This window comes from Castanea sativa, chromosome 2, assembly GCF_040712315.1.
Source record: "Castanea sativa cultivar Marrone di Chiusa Pesio chromosome 2, ASM4071231v1".
Classification (NCBI taxonomy): domain Eukaryota; kingdom Viridiplantae; phylum Streptophyta; class Magnoliopsida; order Fagales; family Fagaceae; genus Castanea; species Castanea sativa.
In genome coordinates, this window is record NC_134014.1 from 47,669,962 (window position 1) to 47,685,396 (window position 15,435).

General features: G+C 38.7%; 1 protein-coding gene across 2 annotated transcripts; it reads left to right on the forward strand.

Annotated features, from left to right (window-relative positions):
* The first annotated feature begins 12,018 nt into the window (after positions 1–12,018).
* LOC142626475 (putative F-box/LRR-repeat/kelch-repeat protein At1g11620) lies at positions 12,019–15,116 on the forward strand. 2 transcript variants are annotated; one of them, XM_075800304.1, is made up of 2 exons: positions 12,019–12,171; positions 13,766–15,116. In XM_075800304.1, the coding sequence occupies exon 2, from the start codon at positions 13,802–13,804 to the stop codon at positions 14,909–14,911; it is 1,110 nt and encodes a 369-aa protein (XP_075656419.1). In that variant the 5' UTR covers positions 12,019–12,171; positions 13,766–13,801; the 3' UTR covers positions 14,912–15,116. The 2 variants fall into 2 exon arrangements, with proteins under 2 accessions (XP_075656419.1, XP_075656420.1); XM_075800305.1 differs by having other exon boundaries at positions 12,076–12,171; positions 13,782–15,116.
* The last annotated feature ends 319 nt before the right edge of the window (positions 15,117–15,435 follow it).

Sequence of the window (15,435 nt, forward strand, 5' to 3'; positions counted from 1 at the left end):
CCAGCCCAGTACTTGTCCAAAAGGAGTCCACTTGGTTCATGACCTGAGATTTGGAAAAAAAATCCAATGTACCCAGTTCAATACCTGCGCCATCACTCAACTACCAGAGTACCTGGTCCAAGACCTACTGCAAGACTTGTAGGGACCATGGCCCAGGACTCAGTTAAAAAAAAAAAAAAAGAGAAGCCACAAAAATAAGAAGAACAGAATACACATTCTAAGAAAACCCATGTACTACTAAAGTTAGAAGTAGTCTTAAAAGGAAAACAGATCAACATTGGAGGGAAAAGTCAGGAGTAGAGTTCAAAAGCGAGAAATAGAGATAAACTTATACAGCCTCAATTGTAAAAGAAAAAAAAAAAGCTTATACATCTAAACTATTGAAGAAAGAAAGTAAGAAGCTAAGGTATAAGGCCAGCCAGCAAAGAGCCTCCTGAGGGAATTGCAGGCACAGGTGATGAAGAAAGAAATCACTGCTTCTTAACTTTCAAATCTTGTAGAACCTTATGAGCACGAGCCAGGGCCTCCTCAGTAGCAGTAATCTCGGCATCAAGGTCCTTAGAAACCTTCCTCAGAAACAGCACGTGGGCTAAGGACCACAGGTACTCCAGCAGGAAAGATAGGTTGAACTTGGCCTCCACAAGATCCTGTACCACCCCTCTCTACTCCAAAAAACTTTCCTCAGATAGGGAATCAAGAGAGGAGTCCCTTAAAGAAATCAATACGGCACACAAGAGCTCCATCAGAATTTTGCCCAAGAATATGCCTCCCCTGAACCCACTGGTGAAGTCCCCATGAGCTTTGAACAGCCCCTCTAATAATGGCAGACCCTCAACGGGGCATAGAGAATCTTAGGAAGTTGCCAAAAGGAGGCCCGAAACTATGAAAACGGCTCGTAGGGAGGCTATTGAACTCCAAGGAATCAAAGCGGGACAAGAAAGCAGGGAGCCCCAAGCCAAGATCTGAGACAGTCACCCCTAGAGCCTCCTCCATTGTTATGTCTCCACTCTCAGAAATTAGGGAACTCTCGACCCTTTGGATGATTTGGGGAACCCCTGCCTGAAGTTCAATAACCAGGATATTGGGAGTAGGTTCCATAACTACCTCAGTGCCTACGGGTTCAAAATCCATAGCACCTATGTTTGCACCTGCAGAAGTAGACAAAGTCAAAAAGGGAAAAGAAGAAAAGAAAAATATATAAAGTAGGGAAAGTGAGAGAAAGTTAAAGAACCAATATCAACTCCCTATGGCAGAGCCTCCTCCTCTTGCCCTTCTGACTTTCTAGAGGACTCTGTGAAAGAACACACAGCACGTTGGAGAAAAGGCGAGGAAAATTTAACAAAATTGCTAAAGGAAGGGAAGGATACAGGGGGCTTCGCCATAAAAGGAAAAGGCAAGGGAGAAGTATGGAAGAGATGGGGGAAAGATGTGAACCAAAAAAAAAAAAAGGAGGAGGGAGAAGGGGGGTATAACGATGGTAAGCAGTACGCACCTTCAGAACCCTCTGATTCCAAAGAAGGGGTAGTCTTAGGAACAGATTGAGCACTGGTTTAACCTAAAAGAGAAAAAGAAAACGAGAACTCTTAGGAAGAAAGCATAAGGGAGATAAGAACGAACATTAATAAAGAATGGATGAGGCTCACCTGCTTGTATGGATGGAGACGCACCCCCCAAAGACTCTTTGCCCAACGAAGGCTTAGTTATGGGTCAAGTGGCATAGTCTTGGTAGGACTGGGAGTCTGCACAGGCTTGGGATCTTAGGGAACAGGAGGTTGGAAAGCTTTGGGGTCCTGAATAGCCAGGGGAGTAGAAGGCAGAGTGGGCTGGATGTCCTTCACTGCCTGCCCGACTTCCATGGCCACGTCTCCACTAGGGTGCTCCTCTTCCACGCTTAAATGAGGAGCAGATTGAGCTGTCATCACTTCTTTCGCTAGAATCCCACTAGTCGAGGGAGGGGGTACCTTAACCTACAAAAGGAAAAGAAAAATATGTGCAGAACATCACAAAATGCATATGTACACAGCACCAGAAAAGGAAAGAAAGCAAGCAGTAAAAAGCATAAGTGGAGGAAAACCATACCATATCATCACTAGATGACTGACTCTCACCCCTCTTAGGACCTGACTTGCGTTTGGACTATAAAATAGGAGTGGCCATTCATCAGTTAAAAAAGAAAAAGAAGAGAAACACATCACGAACAATGAACTAGTATGGGTAGATGTCGAAAAAAAAAAGAAAAAGAAGGAAAGAAGCCTTGCCCTTCTCTCTCTTTATAGGTTCTTCGATGGTCTTTTGCCTATTACGGGTATGCCCAGAGGGTCCTAAGGGAGACTAAGGTATGAAATCAAAGGACCCTAAAGAACCCTGGGCCGAAGAACTCACAGGAACCTGGGAGAAAGAAGACTCTACCTTGGTCTTCACTCGGATCTTTGGGATTAAAGGATGACCAACTTCCTTTCCAACTGCAGAAGGGTCCACTCTTTCAGGTTCCTCGAAAATGACTAATTGTTTCTAGGATTTAGTAGTTTTCCTTTACTTAGTTTCAGGGCCAATCTTAGTACCTTCCACGCTCTCTTCAAGCTCAGCCCTCTTGACAGCTTCTTGTTTAATCTTTTTCTCCTTACCTTTACCAACAGGGGCTGCACCACCAATTGCCTCCATCACACCTCTCTTGATAGGCACACCAAAAGAGGTGCCCACAATAAGGTCACATTCTGACCAAGCCTCAGGGAAATCACGTGCATAGCATACCCAATCGCCCCTGGCAGCCTGCCACTTCCCAAATCCTGTTTTGCTACTTATTGCAGTAGAAAAAATGCCAGCAATGGGAAGGGATAGACGTTTGTTGAAAGTGGGGGGTAGAGAAAAGACCGGAATCAAGAACCCTTGCAATCTTTTCAGAACCAACAAAATCTGAAGAGGATTTTTGAACTCTTCTCCAAAAGCTAGCAAAGGCAAAGCCATTGGAAGCAAAGACTCCCCTTTGGGAGTTTGGCATCACAAATTGAGGGCTCCTCCGTGACCAATAAGAAAAAGCATGGGACCTTAGAGTCGAATCCAGGGAAGGAAGAGAAGCCACTACCTCCTTGAACACCGTCGGGATGTCCTGGTCAAAACCAAACTGCCTAAGGATTCGGTGTGCTGAGTAGTGAGTGTACCTAGGACCACTCGATGAGGGTACTGGAAGCCATGAGGGACTGGTACAAGCCAAATATGCCAAGCTACCTTCATCTCCCCTACGCAGATTAAAAGTATTCCCTGGGAAGCTAAGGAAAAAAGCTAACACAGAATCGTAGGCTAACCCAAAGCTGAACTCCCAAGGAGAGCACCAACTCAAGTGACCTGCTTGATCAAACAGCTCTACCAAATTGAGGCTGCCACTTTTCAAATTGGCCTAATGAAAAATGATGGGATGACTATCAGTAAAACTGCTACACAGACCCTTAATCACATTTGGGGATCCTTGGAACTTATCCTTTACAAACTTTAGATTCCTACACTTCGCTAAAGTAACTGAGGAATGGTCCCACATAAACACTTGGAGAATGGCATAGTGAAGGGATGAAGTAATAGCGTAGCAAGAATTGCCTTCAACTTCATCTCCATGAAGCAAATCTAATTAGGAGTAAACATGGCCTAAGAATATGGGGGCTAAAGGATACTGGGCACCTTGGGCCAACCTAATTGCCAAAGGAAAGAAAACAGACTTAACCCCATACCCAGGAAACTCACTGAACAAGAACTTACTGAGCCAAAGCGCCAGGAACCCGGCTCGCTTAATTGCCTTGTCCTTTTCTCGAGAGAGGTTCATGACCCATTTGCCCATTCTGGCCAATTTCCACCAGAAGAAGCAGTACGCCCACCAAAGTGACTGAAAAGCTTGTCTTCAACCTCGAGATCCTCGCTAGAAAGGCTGATATCAAAAGGATTCTCATCACCAAACACTGGGAGAAGAAGATTGTTGACCACATCCTCCAAAGTGATAGTGAGTTCGCTAACAGAGAAGAAGAATGTGTGGAGGGAAGGACACCAGCAGCGCACTAAATGTCTAAGACCCTTAGCGTCCCTAAAACCTTCAAGGTTCTTGGAAATTACTACTGATCTCAAAATCCCGGCACTCTCCAAACAACTGACAAATTCGCGATCAGAAAGCTCCTTGTTCACCCAAATGGGCCAACCAGTGATCTTACCTAATCTGCTTCACGAGATCCTCGCCTAATCTACAGATCTAAAATCTCCCTCAGATCTGGAACCTAAGCGGAACTGGCAAACCCAGATTGGCCAGAGAACACCCAGGTATGAGGGGAAGGAGGGGCTTCACCGTGAGACACTTGAGGAAAAAATAGGTTGGGAGTGTACCAAGGATCCCGTAAAGGGAAGGCTAGGCACTCTGCAACCTTCTACGTCTCTCCCTGTGTAGACCCAGAGGAGCTTTCACCCTCAGAAGGACTGAGAGTATGTTCCCTCCTTTTTCGGGAAGAAGAAGAAGCCATGGAACAACAAATGCACTGGGAAACAGGGAAGTCAAAGGAGTGAAGAACGCGGAAGAAGAAACAAAGAAACTGAACAATTGGAGGCAAGAAGATAAGTTTGGAAATAAAGATCTTTGGAAAGTGAAAATAAAGTTTGAAATGACTACAATAATGGCGCAAAGAGCAGTTAGAGAAGACGATGTATAGAAAGACACGCCAGTTGTTAAAATTTAATTTTTTAAAGAAGAGAGTTATGGGCAGTTATTAATGGGAGTTACGGGGAACGTGAAAAGTGGATGGGGAAGTTTTCACTCAAACATTCAACTGCCACATTCCGTGCAAGAGGGGGGGAGTTACGAAAAAGGAGTGCAACACGTAAAGAAAACCAAGATACCTGAGGATAGCGAGAAAAGTAGGACCCCAAAGAAAGAATAAAAGGGACCCTGAGGCTAATTAAAATAGTGGATAAAGAACTATTGTAGAGATTAAGGTTCTGGTCTACTCACGCGTGGGCTGCAAGCAACCCACGAGCTCGGGGGGCTAAAGGTTGAGGTCTAAAAAGCCACAATGTTGCATCAAGGCCTAAAAATGGCACAAAGAATTGAACTCCATAAATAAATAAAAAACACTACTTGACCCTGCAATAAAGAAAACAAATGGTAAGCCCAAATCCACTAAGGGTTTTAAGGAGTGTAAGGGTCAATTTTTGGACGGTGTCCAGGCCTAAGTTTAAGCAAGGACGCCGAGCCCTCCTGTTGTAGTTTGAAGGGAAGGGATTGAGCTTGGTTCACCGCAGCTAAATGAGGGCTGATTACGAACCAAGTTGTGCGTAAGGCAAGACTCCTGCAATACGTACACACTAGCAAGCAAGAATATGTTTTGAGTAACAAGAAAATAGCAAAGGAAGACAAGATTATAACAATAAAACACAGAGTAATTGTTCGGGATGCTCAAATCAATAAGAGCTAATCCATTAATTTTTCTTAGTTATAGATTACAAATGCGCTCATTAAGACGTAATATAAGGTCCAAATAAGCTCAAAAAATTACAGACTTAGATGACTATTTAAGCCTCTAAAACTTGCAAAGTTTGAATCCTTTTGAATCCAAGTATGTACTGTAGTGGCTGTTTCTGGGATACCGGGAGATATTTCCCTGTTTTTTTTTAATTTTACAGAGTTTTTTCTTAATGATTCTATCTGATTTCCTTCTTGTTATCCAATGAAGTATTTTTCCTTTCCCTTTACCTTCATAGGTCCTGCATAAGAATACACTACACAATACACATATCTTCAAATAATTGTTAGTTTCTTAGATTAGGATAATGCATTTTAATAAATATACATATATGTAAATGAATTTCATGAGAATAATTCAGCCACAAGGATCTTGACCCCAATTCTCACAGTGGTGCTTTTGCACAAGACTTGTGGGATTTGGAACTCAAGTCCAAGTGGCTTTGCTTGGGTATTGCCATCCAAGATAGTTAGGTGAGGAGGATTTTTGTGGGAGAGAGTGATATCTAATGTGTGCATGTTTTTTGGCTTATATTTCTTTGGAGGCTAGGTGATGTTTTGAATAATCTCAAGGATATGGGACAAATTCCTACTCCTTGGCTCTCTCTTTTGTTTATTTCTTTCTCTCCCTTGCTGGGCTTCTAAAACTCTAAGAATATGTGTTTTAAACCTCTGAACTTTTCCCCTTAATACCCATTTTTCTCCCCTCCGAATCCTCCTTTTTGCTATGCGTTGTGTTCTTTTTATAACAGATCTGGTCTAGGACCCCGGGAGAGGACATGCCAGGTTTTCTGGGTAAAATTACGTCCTTTGTGACCTGAAAAGGTGCATTGGGCAGAAGTTTAGCTTATTTAGGCAATTATAACTCAAAATGGGCATTTGACTTTAGCTATAAATGCAAGATTCCCTTTGGGAAAGTCAAAGGAATGGATGGGCTGCTTAATGTATTGTCACAGCTTTGTTGAAAATGACATAGCAAACTTGGTCTGGTACCCCGAGAGGTCTGCTGGGTAAAATTACGTCCTTTGTGACCTGAAAAGGTGCATTAGGCAGAGGTTTAGCTTATTTAGGCAATTATAACTCAAAAGGGACATTTGGCTTTAGCTATAAATGCAAGATATCTTCTTGGAAAGTTAAATGGAATGTCTGGGCTGCTCGATGTACTGTGATAGCTTTGTTGAAAATGACAATTGAGAGGAAATTATGGGGAGGTGTCATGCACATGAGGGAACTGAGTTTTCCATTAGTTCATGCATTCCAAGCAAATATATGAACCAAGGGAAAGCTTCGGGATCCTCTTTTCACCAGAAATCACTCCCTTACCGACCAAACCATTCCTCCCTTACTATTTACTCGGGATCCCACGGGCTTGGACCATGGGTTATAAAGATAATACCTGGTTTTTTTTGCTGGATTTTTAATGGCTTATTCTTTGCTGGAAATCTGAACATACATAGGGCCTTGATGTTGATTTTTCTTGTTGCATATCCTCTGGCCTGACCGAGATCCTTGTTGCATGTCCTCTGCTTTGACCGAGATCCTTGCTGTATGTTCTCTAGCCAGGATCCTTGTCCGAGATCCTCTTCTCTTTTTTTTTTTTATATTATTATTTCTTTCTTTTTTCTTCTTTTTGGGATTTTGGCCTTCATGGTCCTTCTTAACTTCATGAATTGGGCCTTCTTTTATTAAAGCCCATGGTTTTTCCTTACTTTTCATGAAATAGGCTTTCTTGTGAAATTTTGGCCCTCAACAAGGAGGAACCCAAACCTACGAATGGGTAAGCTTTAGAACTCACGAAACAGAGGGGAAAAGAAAAGCCCAGCTCGCCAAGGTCAGATAATCGCTAGGGAGCCCAGTGGTAAAAACTGGGTCGGGATACCTAGGGACTGCCAGGAGCTTGGGATCCTCGAGACATGTAGCAAACCCAGGATTGGATTAAGACAGTTCAAAGGGGAGGCCAAGAAACACAAGGAACAAGAACAGATGTGTCCTTATCAGCCACCCAATGATGTAGAAAGGAATCAGAAAGCTTGGGAACCAACAATCCATGAACAAGGGGCTGATACCTCGAGGAACCTAGAAAGAAGAACCATGAAGGGAAGTAGCTAAGAAACTTTCAAACTGGTAAGAAGGCATCAACTCACTTGGGAAAAATGACAAAGGGAAAGGCAGCCAAAAGCTGAGTTTGAAAAGGTGGGAACTGGAAACCTTAAAAGGAGAAAAATCCAAGGTTAGCCCTTCAAGACGTACTAGAACAGAAAGGCAGCAGGAGACTTTTGAGGAATAAACTCCAAAAGAAGAAGATAATGAGGAATGAGGAAGGGGCCAACCACTAATGTTGCTGACACAATATTGACTCTAGAACTCAGGGGAGCAAATTGAGGGAATCAGTGGTATCCCGGGGACCTTAGGATGACACTATAAAAAGGGGAAGCAGCCAACAGCGAAGGGCATTCAACAATAGTGAATTAGAGTAGAATCATTGAGAAAACTCTGTTAGAACTCAAGAAAGTAAGAAAAGAGAGGGAAATACCGCCTGGAATCCTCAAATAGCCACTAGAGAACACACTTGGATCAAGGGGATTCAAACTTCGCAAGTCTTAGAGGTCTGAAGAGCCGTACAAGTCTGTAATTTTTTAACTTATTTGGACATTGTAACATGTCCTAGTGAGCATAATATATTACACAATTGGGAAAGTAATGAAATATTTCACATTATCTCAAGGACCCTTAACGTTTATTTTGTATCTTTCTCTATCACATTGCCTCTTTATTGTTTCTTGCTGTTCAATGCATATATTTCTGTTTGCTAGCATTTATGTGTTGTAGGATTCATGCTCTGTGCACTATCTGGTTCGTAATTAGCCCATTTAGCTGCAGTGAACCAAGCCTAGTCCCTTAAAACAACAACTAAAAGGCTCGGGGTCCTTGCCTTTACTTGGGCCTGGGCACCGTCTGAAAGGGGACCTACACACTATTTCAAAGCCTTAACTATTTTCAAAGCCCAAACTTTTCAGTATAACAAAACCCAAAAATAAATAGAGATTCACTATTTTTGAAACCCTAACTTTATTGATTCAATATAAACAAAACACAAAATAGAGAGAGGGTATCGAGATTTTCAAAAGAGTCACCTTGAGTCTTGAGATGAGAAGCCGATGATCAAGCTGACGTGGGGAGGGCGGCATGTGGAGGTGGCGGCACAGGCAAATTCAGCATGAGAGGGATTGTGGAGTGGAGGGCTGGAGGCTGTCTGAACGTGAGAGTGGAAAGTGTAAGAGTGAAAAGTGTGGGGTATGTAAGGTAGGGTTTTTTAAACTTTGTTTTTATAGTCTAATTAGTTTTAGTTTAATTAGATATTTACTTAGTTTAATTATAGTTAATTAATCTAATGGGTTTTAAAATGCTATCATTGCTATGTTTAAAAAGATAAAATGAAAAACTATTAAGCTAGGGGGCCAGATTTGATGACTGAATCAATCAGACTGATGTCTGATCATATAAACAAAAAAAGTTCTAATTGTTTTAAAATAATATGATGGAGGCCCAAAGTATATATAAACCAAGGAGGCCCAAAGCAAAGCATATATAATAACAAAGGCCCAAAGCTCAAATATTTACAAACTTTATATTATATATTTAATATAAAATATAATATAATAATATATTTCGATTTGGTTCAGTGCATTCAAATCTGCCACTGAAAATCGAACCGAAATTTTCAGTTTTTAATATAATAAAACTGAAATTGAACCAAATTGAAATTTTTGCAATGATTCGGTCGGTTTGAAGTAGTTTTTTTAGTTCCTCATTTTTTGCACACCCCTAGTTTTAGTAGCCAATATTAGATAAATAGCAGCACTAGATGGAGAAGAAAGCAAGAGAATCAAAGAAATTTTCAAATGGTGTTAAGTGACATTTGTGCTTATGGAGCAAATTGGATATTTCTAAAAAAATTCTAATAGTACCTGGCATTAGACCAAATCTTAAGAATAATTTTTTGTATTTACCCTTTAATATTTTATGTTAGATTTTTTTTTTGGTAAAAGGGAAATTTAATCAAACAAACTAAAGATTACAAAGTCTAGGGTAAGAAACACTCTAAGCATCAACAAATAATTGGTACAAACTAAAGGAAGGGGGATGCAAATATAAAACAAGGCTATCGCTAATAAAAGATCCTTCCTTGGCCAAAAGGTCCTCACATTGATTCTCTTATAGAAGGCAAGGTAGATGTGGATTTCCTCAAAAGGCTGGAGTATGGACCTACAATCAGAGTTCAAAGTACTACATGGGTGAGATGAATCAAATGAATAAATAGAATGTAATAATTGTAACCATTTCCCTTGCATCAATGACAAGTATCCCTCCAACTTAAAACTACTTTAACCACCGTACACCCTTATTGCGATACTCACTCCATAAGTATAAGTGCTTATGGGGTGTGGGGTGTGGGGGCAAGGGTCGGGGTTTAAGTCTCCAGGAGGGAGCTTCAAACACATATACACTTAGATTATGATAGAGTAGAATTTCTATTTTGTAAAAAAAAAATAAAAAAAATTACTTTAAATCCATCTAAACTACATTTAGCACATTCTATTTCAAACTTCTTCTAACTCATTTAAAGTTAATCTAAATTTTATTAACAAAATTATTATTGATTAAAGTATAGATTTCAATGAAATTTTTTAATATATTCTAACAAAGCAATTGCTTCTTTTCAATATATTTCCAAAAACACAATTTTCATAAGTTATTTGAAAAATGAAAATATTAAATAAATTCATTGCATCACAAAGAGGATATATATTTCTTAACAATATATATATATATATATATATATATATATATATATATATATATATATATTACAATGTTTACCAAAAAATATTTTTACAATTTGTTTTTCAAGAGTTGACAAAAATATAAAAAGGAACATCGTAGTATTTAATTTAGAATTCTTAAAATGAATCTATGTATAAGTATTGAACTACAGACTAATAATTTGCAAATTACTTGTAGGCATCCTCTTTCTTCCTTTGTTTTCTCTTGAGATGTGTTGCCTCAGCCTGGTTGATATGTAAGGCTCAACCTTTTACGAAGGGGAAATGAGCTTATTCTGTACAAGCCCAATTTCCCTTGATGAACCGGACCTAGAGTTGGGCTTCTAATTTATTTGTATAATGGGTAATGAGTTTCCTACTATGAGTAGCTCCTCAGTCGAGCCTTAATAAGGAATTGGCCTAACAATTGTTGTTCCTCCTATTCCCCTGCAACCACTCTCACTACCACTGTCTTCTTTTTTCTTTTTTTCTCTCTCTCTCTAGAATGTCCAACCCTCTTTCTGTCATCCTTCCTACTATTTATAGCTTTAGGATAATGGGGAGCTCATCATAGCCCTTGATCTCACTCGTGTGGGAGGGGCCCAAACTGATTATTCTTGACAAGGAATATACTCTATCGGAAATGGAATTGAAATCATTAGAACTGGTACTAACCTCCAAATCTTATTCGGTAGCGTAATTCCCTAAGGCATTCACGTGCTGCCGACGTATTATTGAACAAGGTAAAGACACTCACTGACCACCTTATACCGAATTGAGGGATAATGGGCTAGTCATGAGGTTGGGCTTGGGCGAGGTAATATCCAGATTCATTTGGGCCTAAGCTAGGGCCAAATGGGCCTATGGCCACACACCGTAAATATTATATTTCAAAATTTTCAAGAATTTTAAAATAAATTTTAAAGTTAATTTTAATTATTTTGATCATCTATTATAATTTTTTAATTTAATATAATAAAATTTATACATTACATACCATTTTCACACCAAATAACTCAATATATGATTATATGGCAACAACATTATAATTCAATTGGTTGACACCTTATTATAACCCAGTTTTCAAATCCTCACACCTCAATTATCAACCAAAAATGAAAAACAAAAACTCAATATATATATGCATGTGTGTGTGTGTATGTGTCTTTGCATTTTAATAATTTAATCTAAATGGAACTCTAATAAAGTTTCAAATGGCTCACGAAAGTTGCAATATTATTTATAAATTCATTTTTCTATTATATAAAAAATTTAATTTTAGAATTATGTGTTTTTGGGACTAACTTATAAGTTAACCTTTTGTTTTTTAGCTTTTATTTATAGTTTTTAAAACCTTAATTTTTCTTTTCTTTTTTTCTTACTTTTTAAAAGGACAATTATACTTTAGCACACATTCAACAAAAACCTAAATAAGTTGTTCCCAAAAGTTTTAACACACTTCTTTAATAAATGAGTGTTAAAGTTAAAGTAAAATTGTATTTTGAAAAAAAAAAAAATTTTTTTTTAAAAAAATGTACATAAAAATTAAAATTTTAAAATTTATATGCTAGTCCAAAGTCCAAACACACTGCCATCCTTTCTCCAAGGATTATTGGTTACAACTTACGAGCAAAACGAGGATAGTAGATAGTGCTGGCTAGAATTGTGCTACTCCTAGACTAGCTTATTAGATTACATCACCCAAACAAACAATCTCCTTTCTGCAACCGAGTCAAGTTGCGGTCTTTTTCTAGGTTTTATATAGTACGAGAGTGGAAACCAGACCACTTCGACTCTCTCTCTCTCTCTATCTCTCTCTGTCCGTCTCGATCAAAAACTGTCGCCGATCAAAATTTTAAGGTATAATCCTTAAACTCATTATCCAATTTATAACTTTTTTTTATTAAAGAAATTACTGTACTAATAATAGATCATCCTTAATCGTGATCAGCGAGTTTATGTAGCTTATTTAGTTTCAGATCAAGATTGTGCATTTTGCTCACTTTTCTTCAAGAAAATTTTATTTGAATTTCCAGTATGATCGTCGCTACTGTACTATCTGATTGTATAGATGTGATCTGTTTATCAGTGAGATCACTACTAGGGCATGTTTGGTTGCTGAGAATTCGAAGGAAAAAGGTTAAAAAAACATTAACATTCTTATTGTTTCTGATAATTACGAATAGAGATGAAAAAAACTCGAATTAGACAGTACCAACTAGTTGGCATTGGACTTTGCTCAGTGATTTTTCTTTTTGGGTGTGATTTTAAGTTTGGGTATTTTGTTTTTGTCATATAGGTGTAACTTTGTTTGGACTTAGGTGTGTGTGTGTGTGTTTAATTTTATAATCTTTGGGTTCCTGTGTATAGCCCAAGCATTTAATAAAATCCTAGTACCTTTGGGTACATAGTATTAGTACCCACCAATAGTGCTAGATTGGCTTGGAGCCTTGGACAATGAACCCACTAAGAAGGGGAGCGCAGAGTGCAAGCGGTACGTCTCCTTAATGAAAGCATCTAAATTGTGTAATTTGGTTAAGTGGGATTCTTCTACTAAGCTGTTTGATCCCACAAAATGTGTGTGAAATTTGGACTTAAGGTGTGTGTGTTTGGACTTAAGTAGGAAGCCATATTTCCACTCAAGGCCCTTTCGCAAGGTGAGATCAACCATTTATGGTGGAAGCAAAATGTTTGGAAGCAAACACTCAAGGTGTGGAAATAAGACCAACCTTGTTACATTTTCATTAGTGTTACTTTCTTACTCTTGGTATTAGTCACCGCCATCGCTAACATATAGGATAGAATATACAAATTCTTAGCTTTTTTTTTTTTTTTTTTTGGCTTTTCATGCAAATGGATAGCTGCTTGTTTTTACAAGCCCAAAATGTGTTTAGCTTGCAATATGATTTGTTAAACACTTAAATATAACTGCTGTCAAGGGAGTTTTACTTGGAAAAATTGTAGATTATATAGCCTTTTAGATAAAATGTATTTTTCTTTATTGTGATTCATCCACAATTCCACATCATTAGTTAGTTGTTAGTTTGGACTTTGGAAGGTTACTAATAATGACTAATGAGTTTCCATGACAATATTTGTTAGTTATATGTACATCATTAGTTAGTTGTTAGTTATATGTACAATATTTCACTCACAAAGTTGTTTTCAATGCATGCAGATAAACCTACCTTAAGCTATTTATTAGTTTAGCTACTGTGTAGGATAGTATTATTGTTGTAAATGCAGTAAACATCGATGCAATTGAGAATTTTATTGATTTAGAATTTTTCAAACATCAAAATTAAGCATTTTGAAACAAATGAAAAACCAAAAACCAATTCTGTATTGAGGATCTGAAAATTTTAGTGTTTGCTTTCTACATTTTTTCGTTAGATTTATTATATCAAGATACTTTTCAATTCTACTTACAAAGAACTTTGATGTCTTGATACAGTTTAACTACTGAATAGGAAATTTAATCAGGAGTTCAATGGATCAAGGAAGGAGACCAAATAAGTTCATTGCGAACAGAAACAATAAGATATACATGGACCTCAAAGACATAATACGGGAGCATGCCCTCCCTTTCCTTCCTGCTAAATCACTGTTTAGGTTCAAAGGGGTTTGTAGGGACTGGAAGCTCCAGATTTCAACTCCTTTCTTTGCCCACAATCAGTCAAATAATTTTCATAGAGTCATGGGCTTTTTTTTTCAATCCCAGTCAAAGCCACCCTCATTTATATCCCTTGATCCAAATTCATGTGGCATTCCAGACCCATCTTTGCAGTTTTTGCCTGAACCGGTTGACATCAGGACTTCTTCCAATGGCCTACTCTGCTGTCAGGGTCGCACTGGCGAGCAGCCCTACTATATCTGTAATCCTGCTACCAAGCAGTGGAAGAAACTCCCTAAACCCACTGCTAATCATGGGTCTAACCCTGCCCTTGTACTCATCTTTGAACCATCTTTACTCAACTTCATTGCTGAGTACAAGCTCATTTGTGCTTTTCCATCTGCTGATTTTGATAATGCTTATGAATTTGAGATTTATTCCTCTTCAGAAGGATCTTGGCAAATTTCACGTGAGATGTTCTTTGGTGGTGCAATGTTCATGCCTTGCTTAGGTGTCCATGTGAATGGAATTGTATACTGGCTCTCAAAGATGGGTGGTGGTGGGATTGTATTTTTTGATCTCACCATGGAGCGTACACAGCGCCTCTATTCTTCTCAAAATGGCTGCTTGGGTGTGATGGATGGGAAGCTTACTGTGACTAGTGCTTATGGTCAGGCACTAACTGTGAATGTGCTGTCTAATTCCTACACAAACACAATGGGGATGAACAGCAGAGTCAAGGCTTGGGATAGAAAACTTCATGTGAATTTAAGCGACAGGTCAGAACTTGGTGCACTTCCTAGTTATACTCATTCAGCACATGATCAGGGTGCTGTTCTCTTTGCCAGTGGGGATGTGATTGTGTTTCGTTGTGACAGAGCAGTTCATACATATGACATGAAGACTAAAGAATTTGGACGCCTAAGTTGTGAAATTGATAATGATATGAGATTTTTTGGTTATGTGAATAGCCTTGTTGAAATCTAGCTGGACTGTTTCTTATATGTTGTCTACAGAGTTTGCAACACTGTCTAGCCATAATATGACACACCGAGCAGTTATATTGGGTAGTAAATGGCTTTATCATGTAGTAGTCAGTGAAATAATTTAGGGCTGTTATGTTGTTAGCTATCAGATTTGACTGTATTACTGATTTACGTCTATTGCAACTTTCGGTCTTTTCGGTACAAAATTGAAAACATATTATGATTTACATCTATTACCTGGACCTTTAATTCTTACCTGTCAGCTTTGGAGCTTTGACTGGCCTGTATGGAATCTCCAAAAAAAGGGTGTTCGTGGCCTGGCCTCTAGTCTAACAATGACAGGTTTTCATTTTGAAATGATGGGATAAAAGGATCAATAATAGCTTGGCTTGAGGCTAATTTAGCAATAACCAAGTATTTTTCAGGACCCAAAAATAGAAAAGAAAAACAAAGAAGCACCCTTCTCTTTATTTTTAGGCGTATCCAATACGTGCCTCCCTCACTCTACTATTGGGAATCCAAAAT

Coding starts and splice junctions, on each gene's coding strand:
- LOC142626475 (XM_075800304.1), top strand. CDS start 13,802: ATGGATCAAGGAAGGAGACCAAATAAGTTCATTGCGAACAGAAACAAT.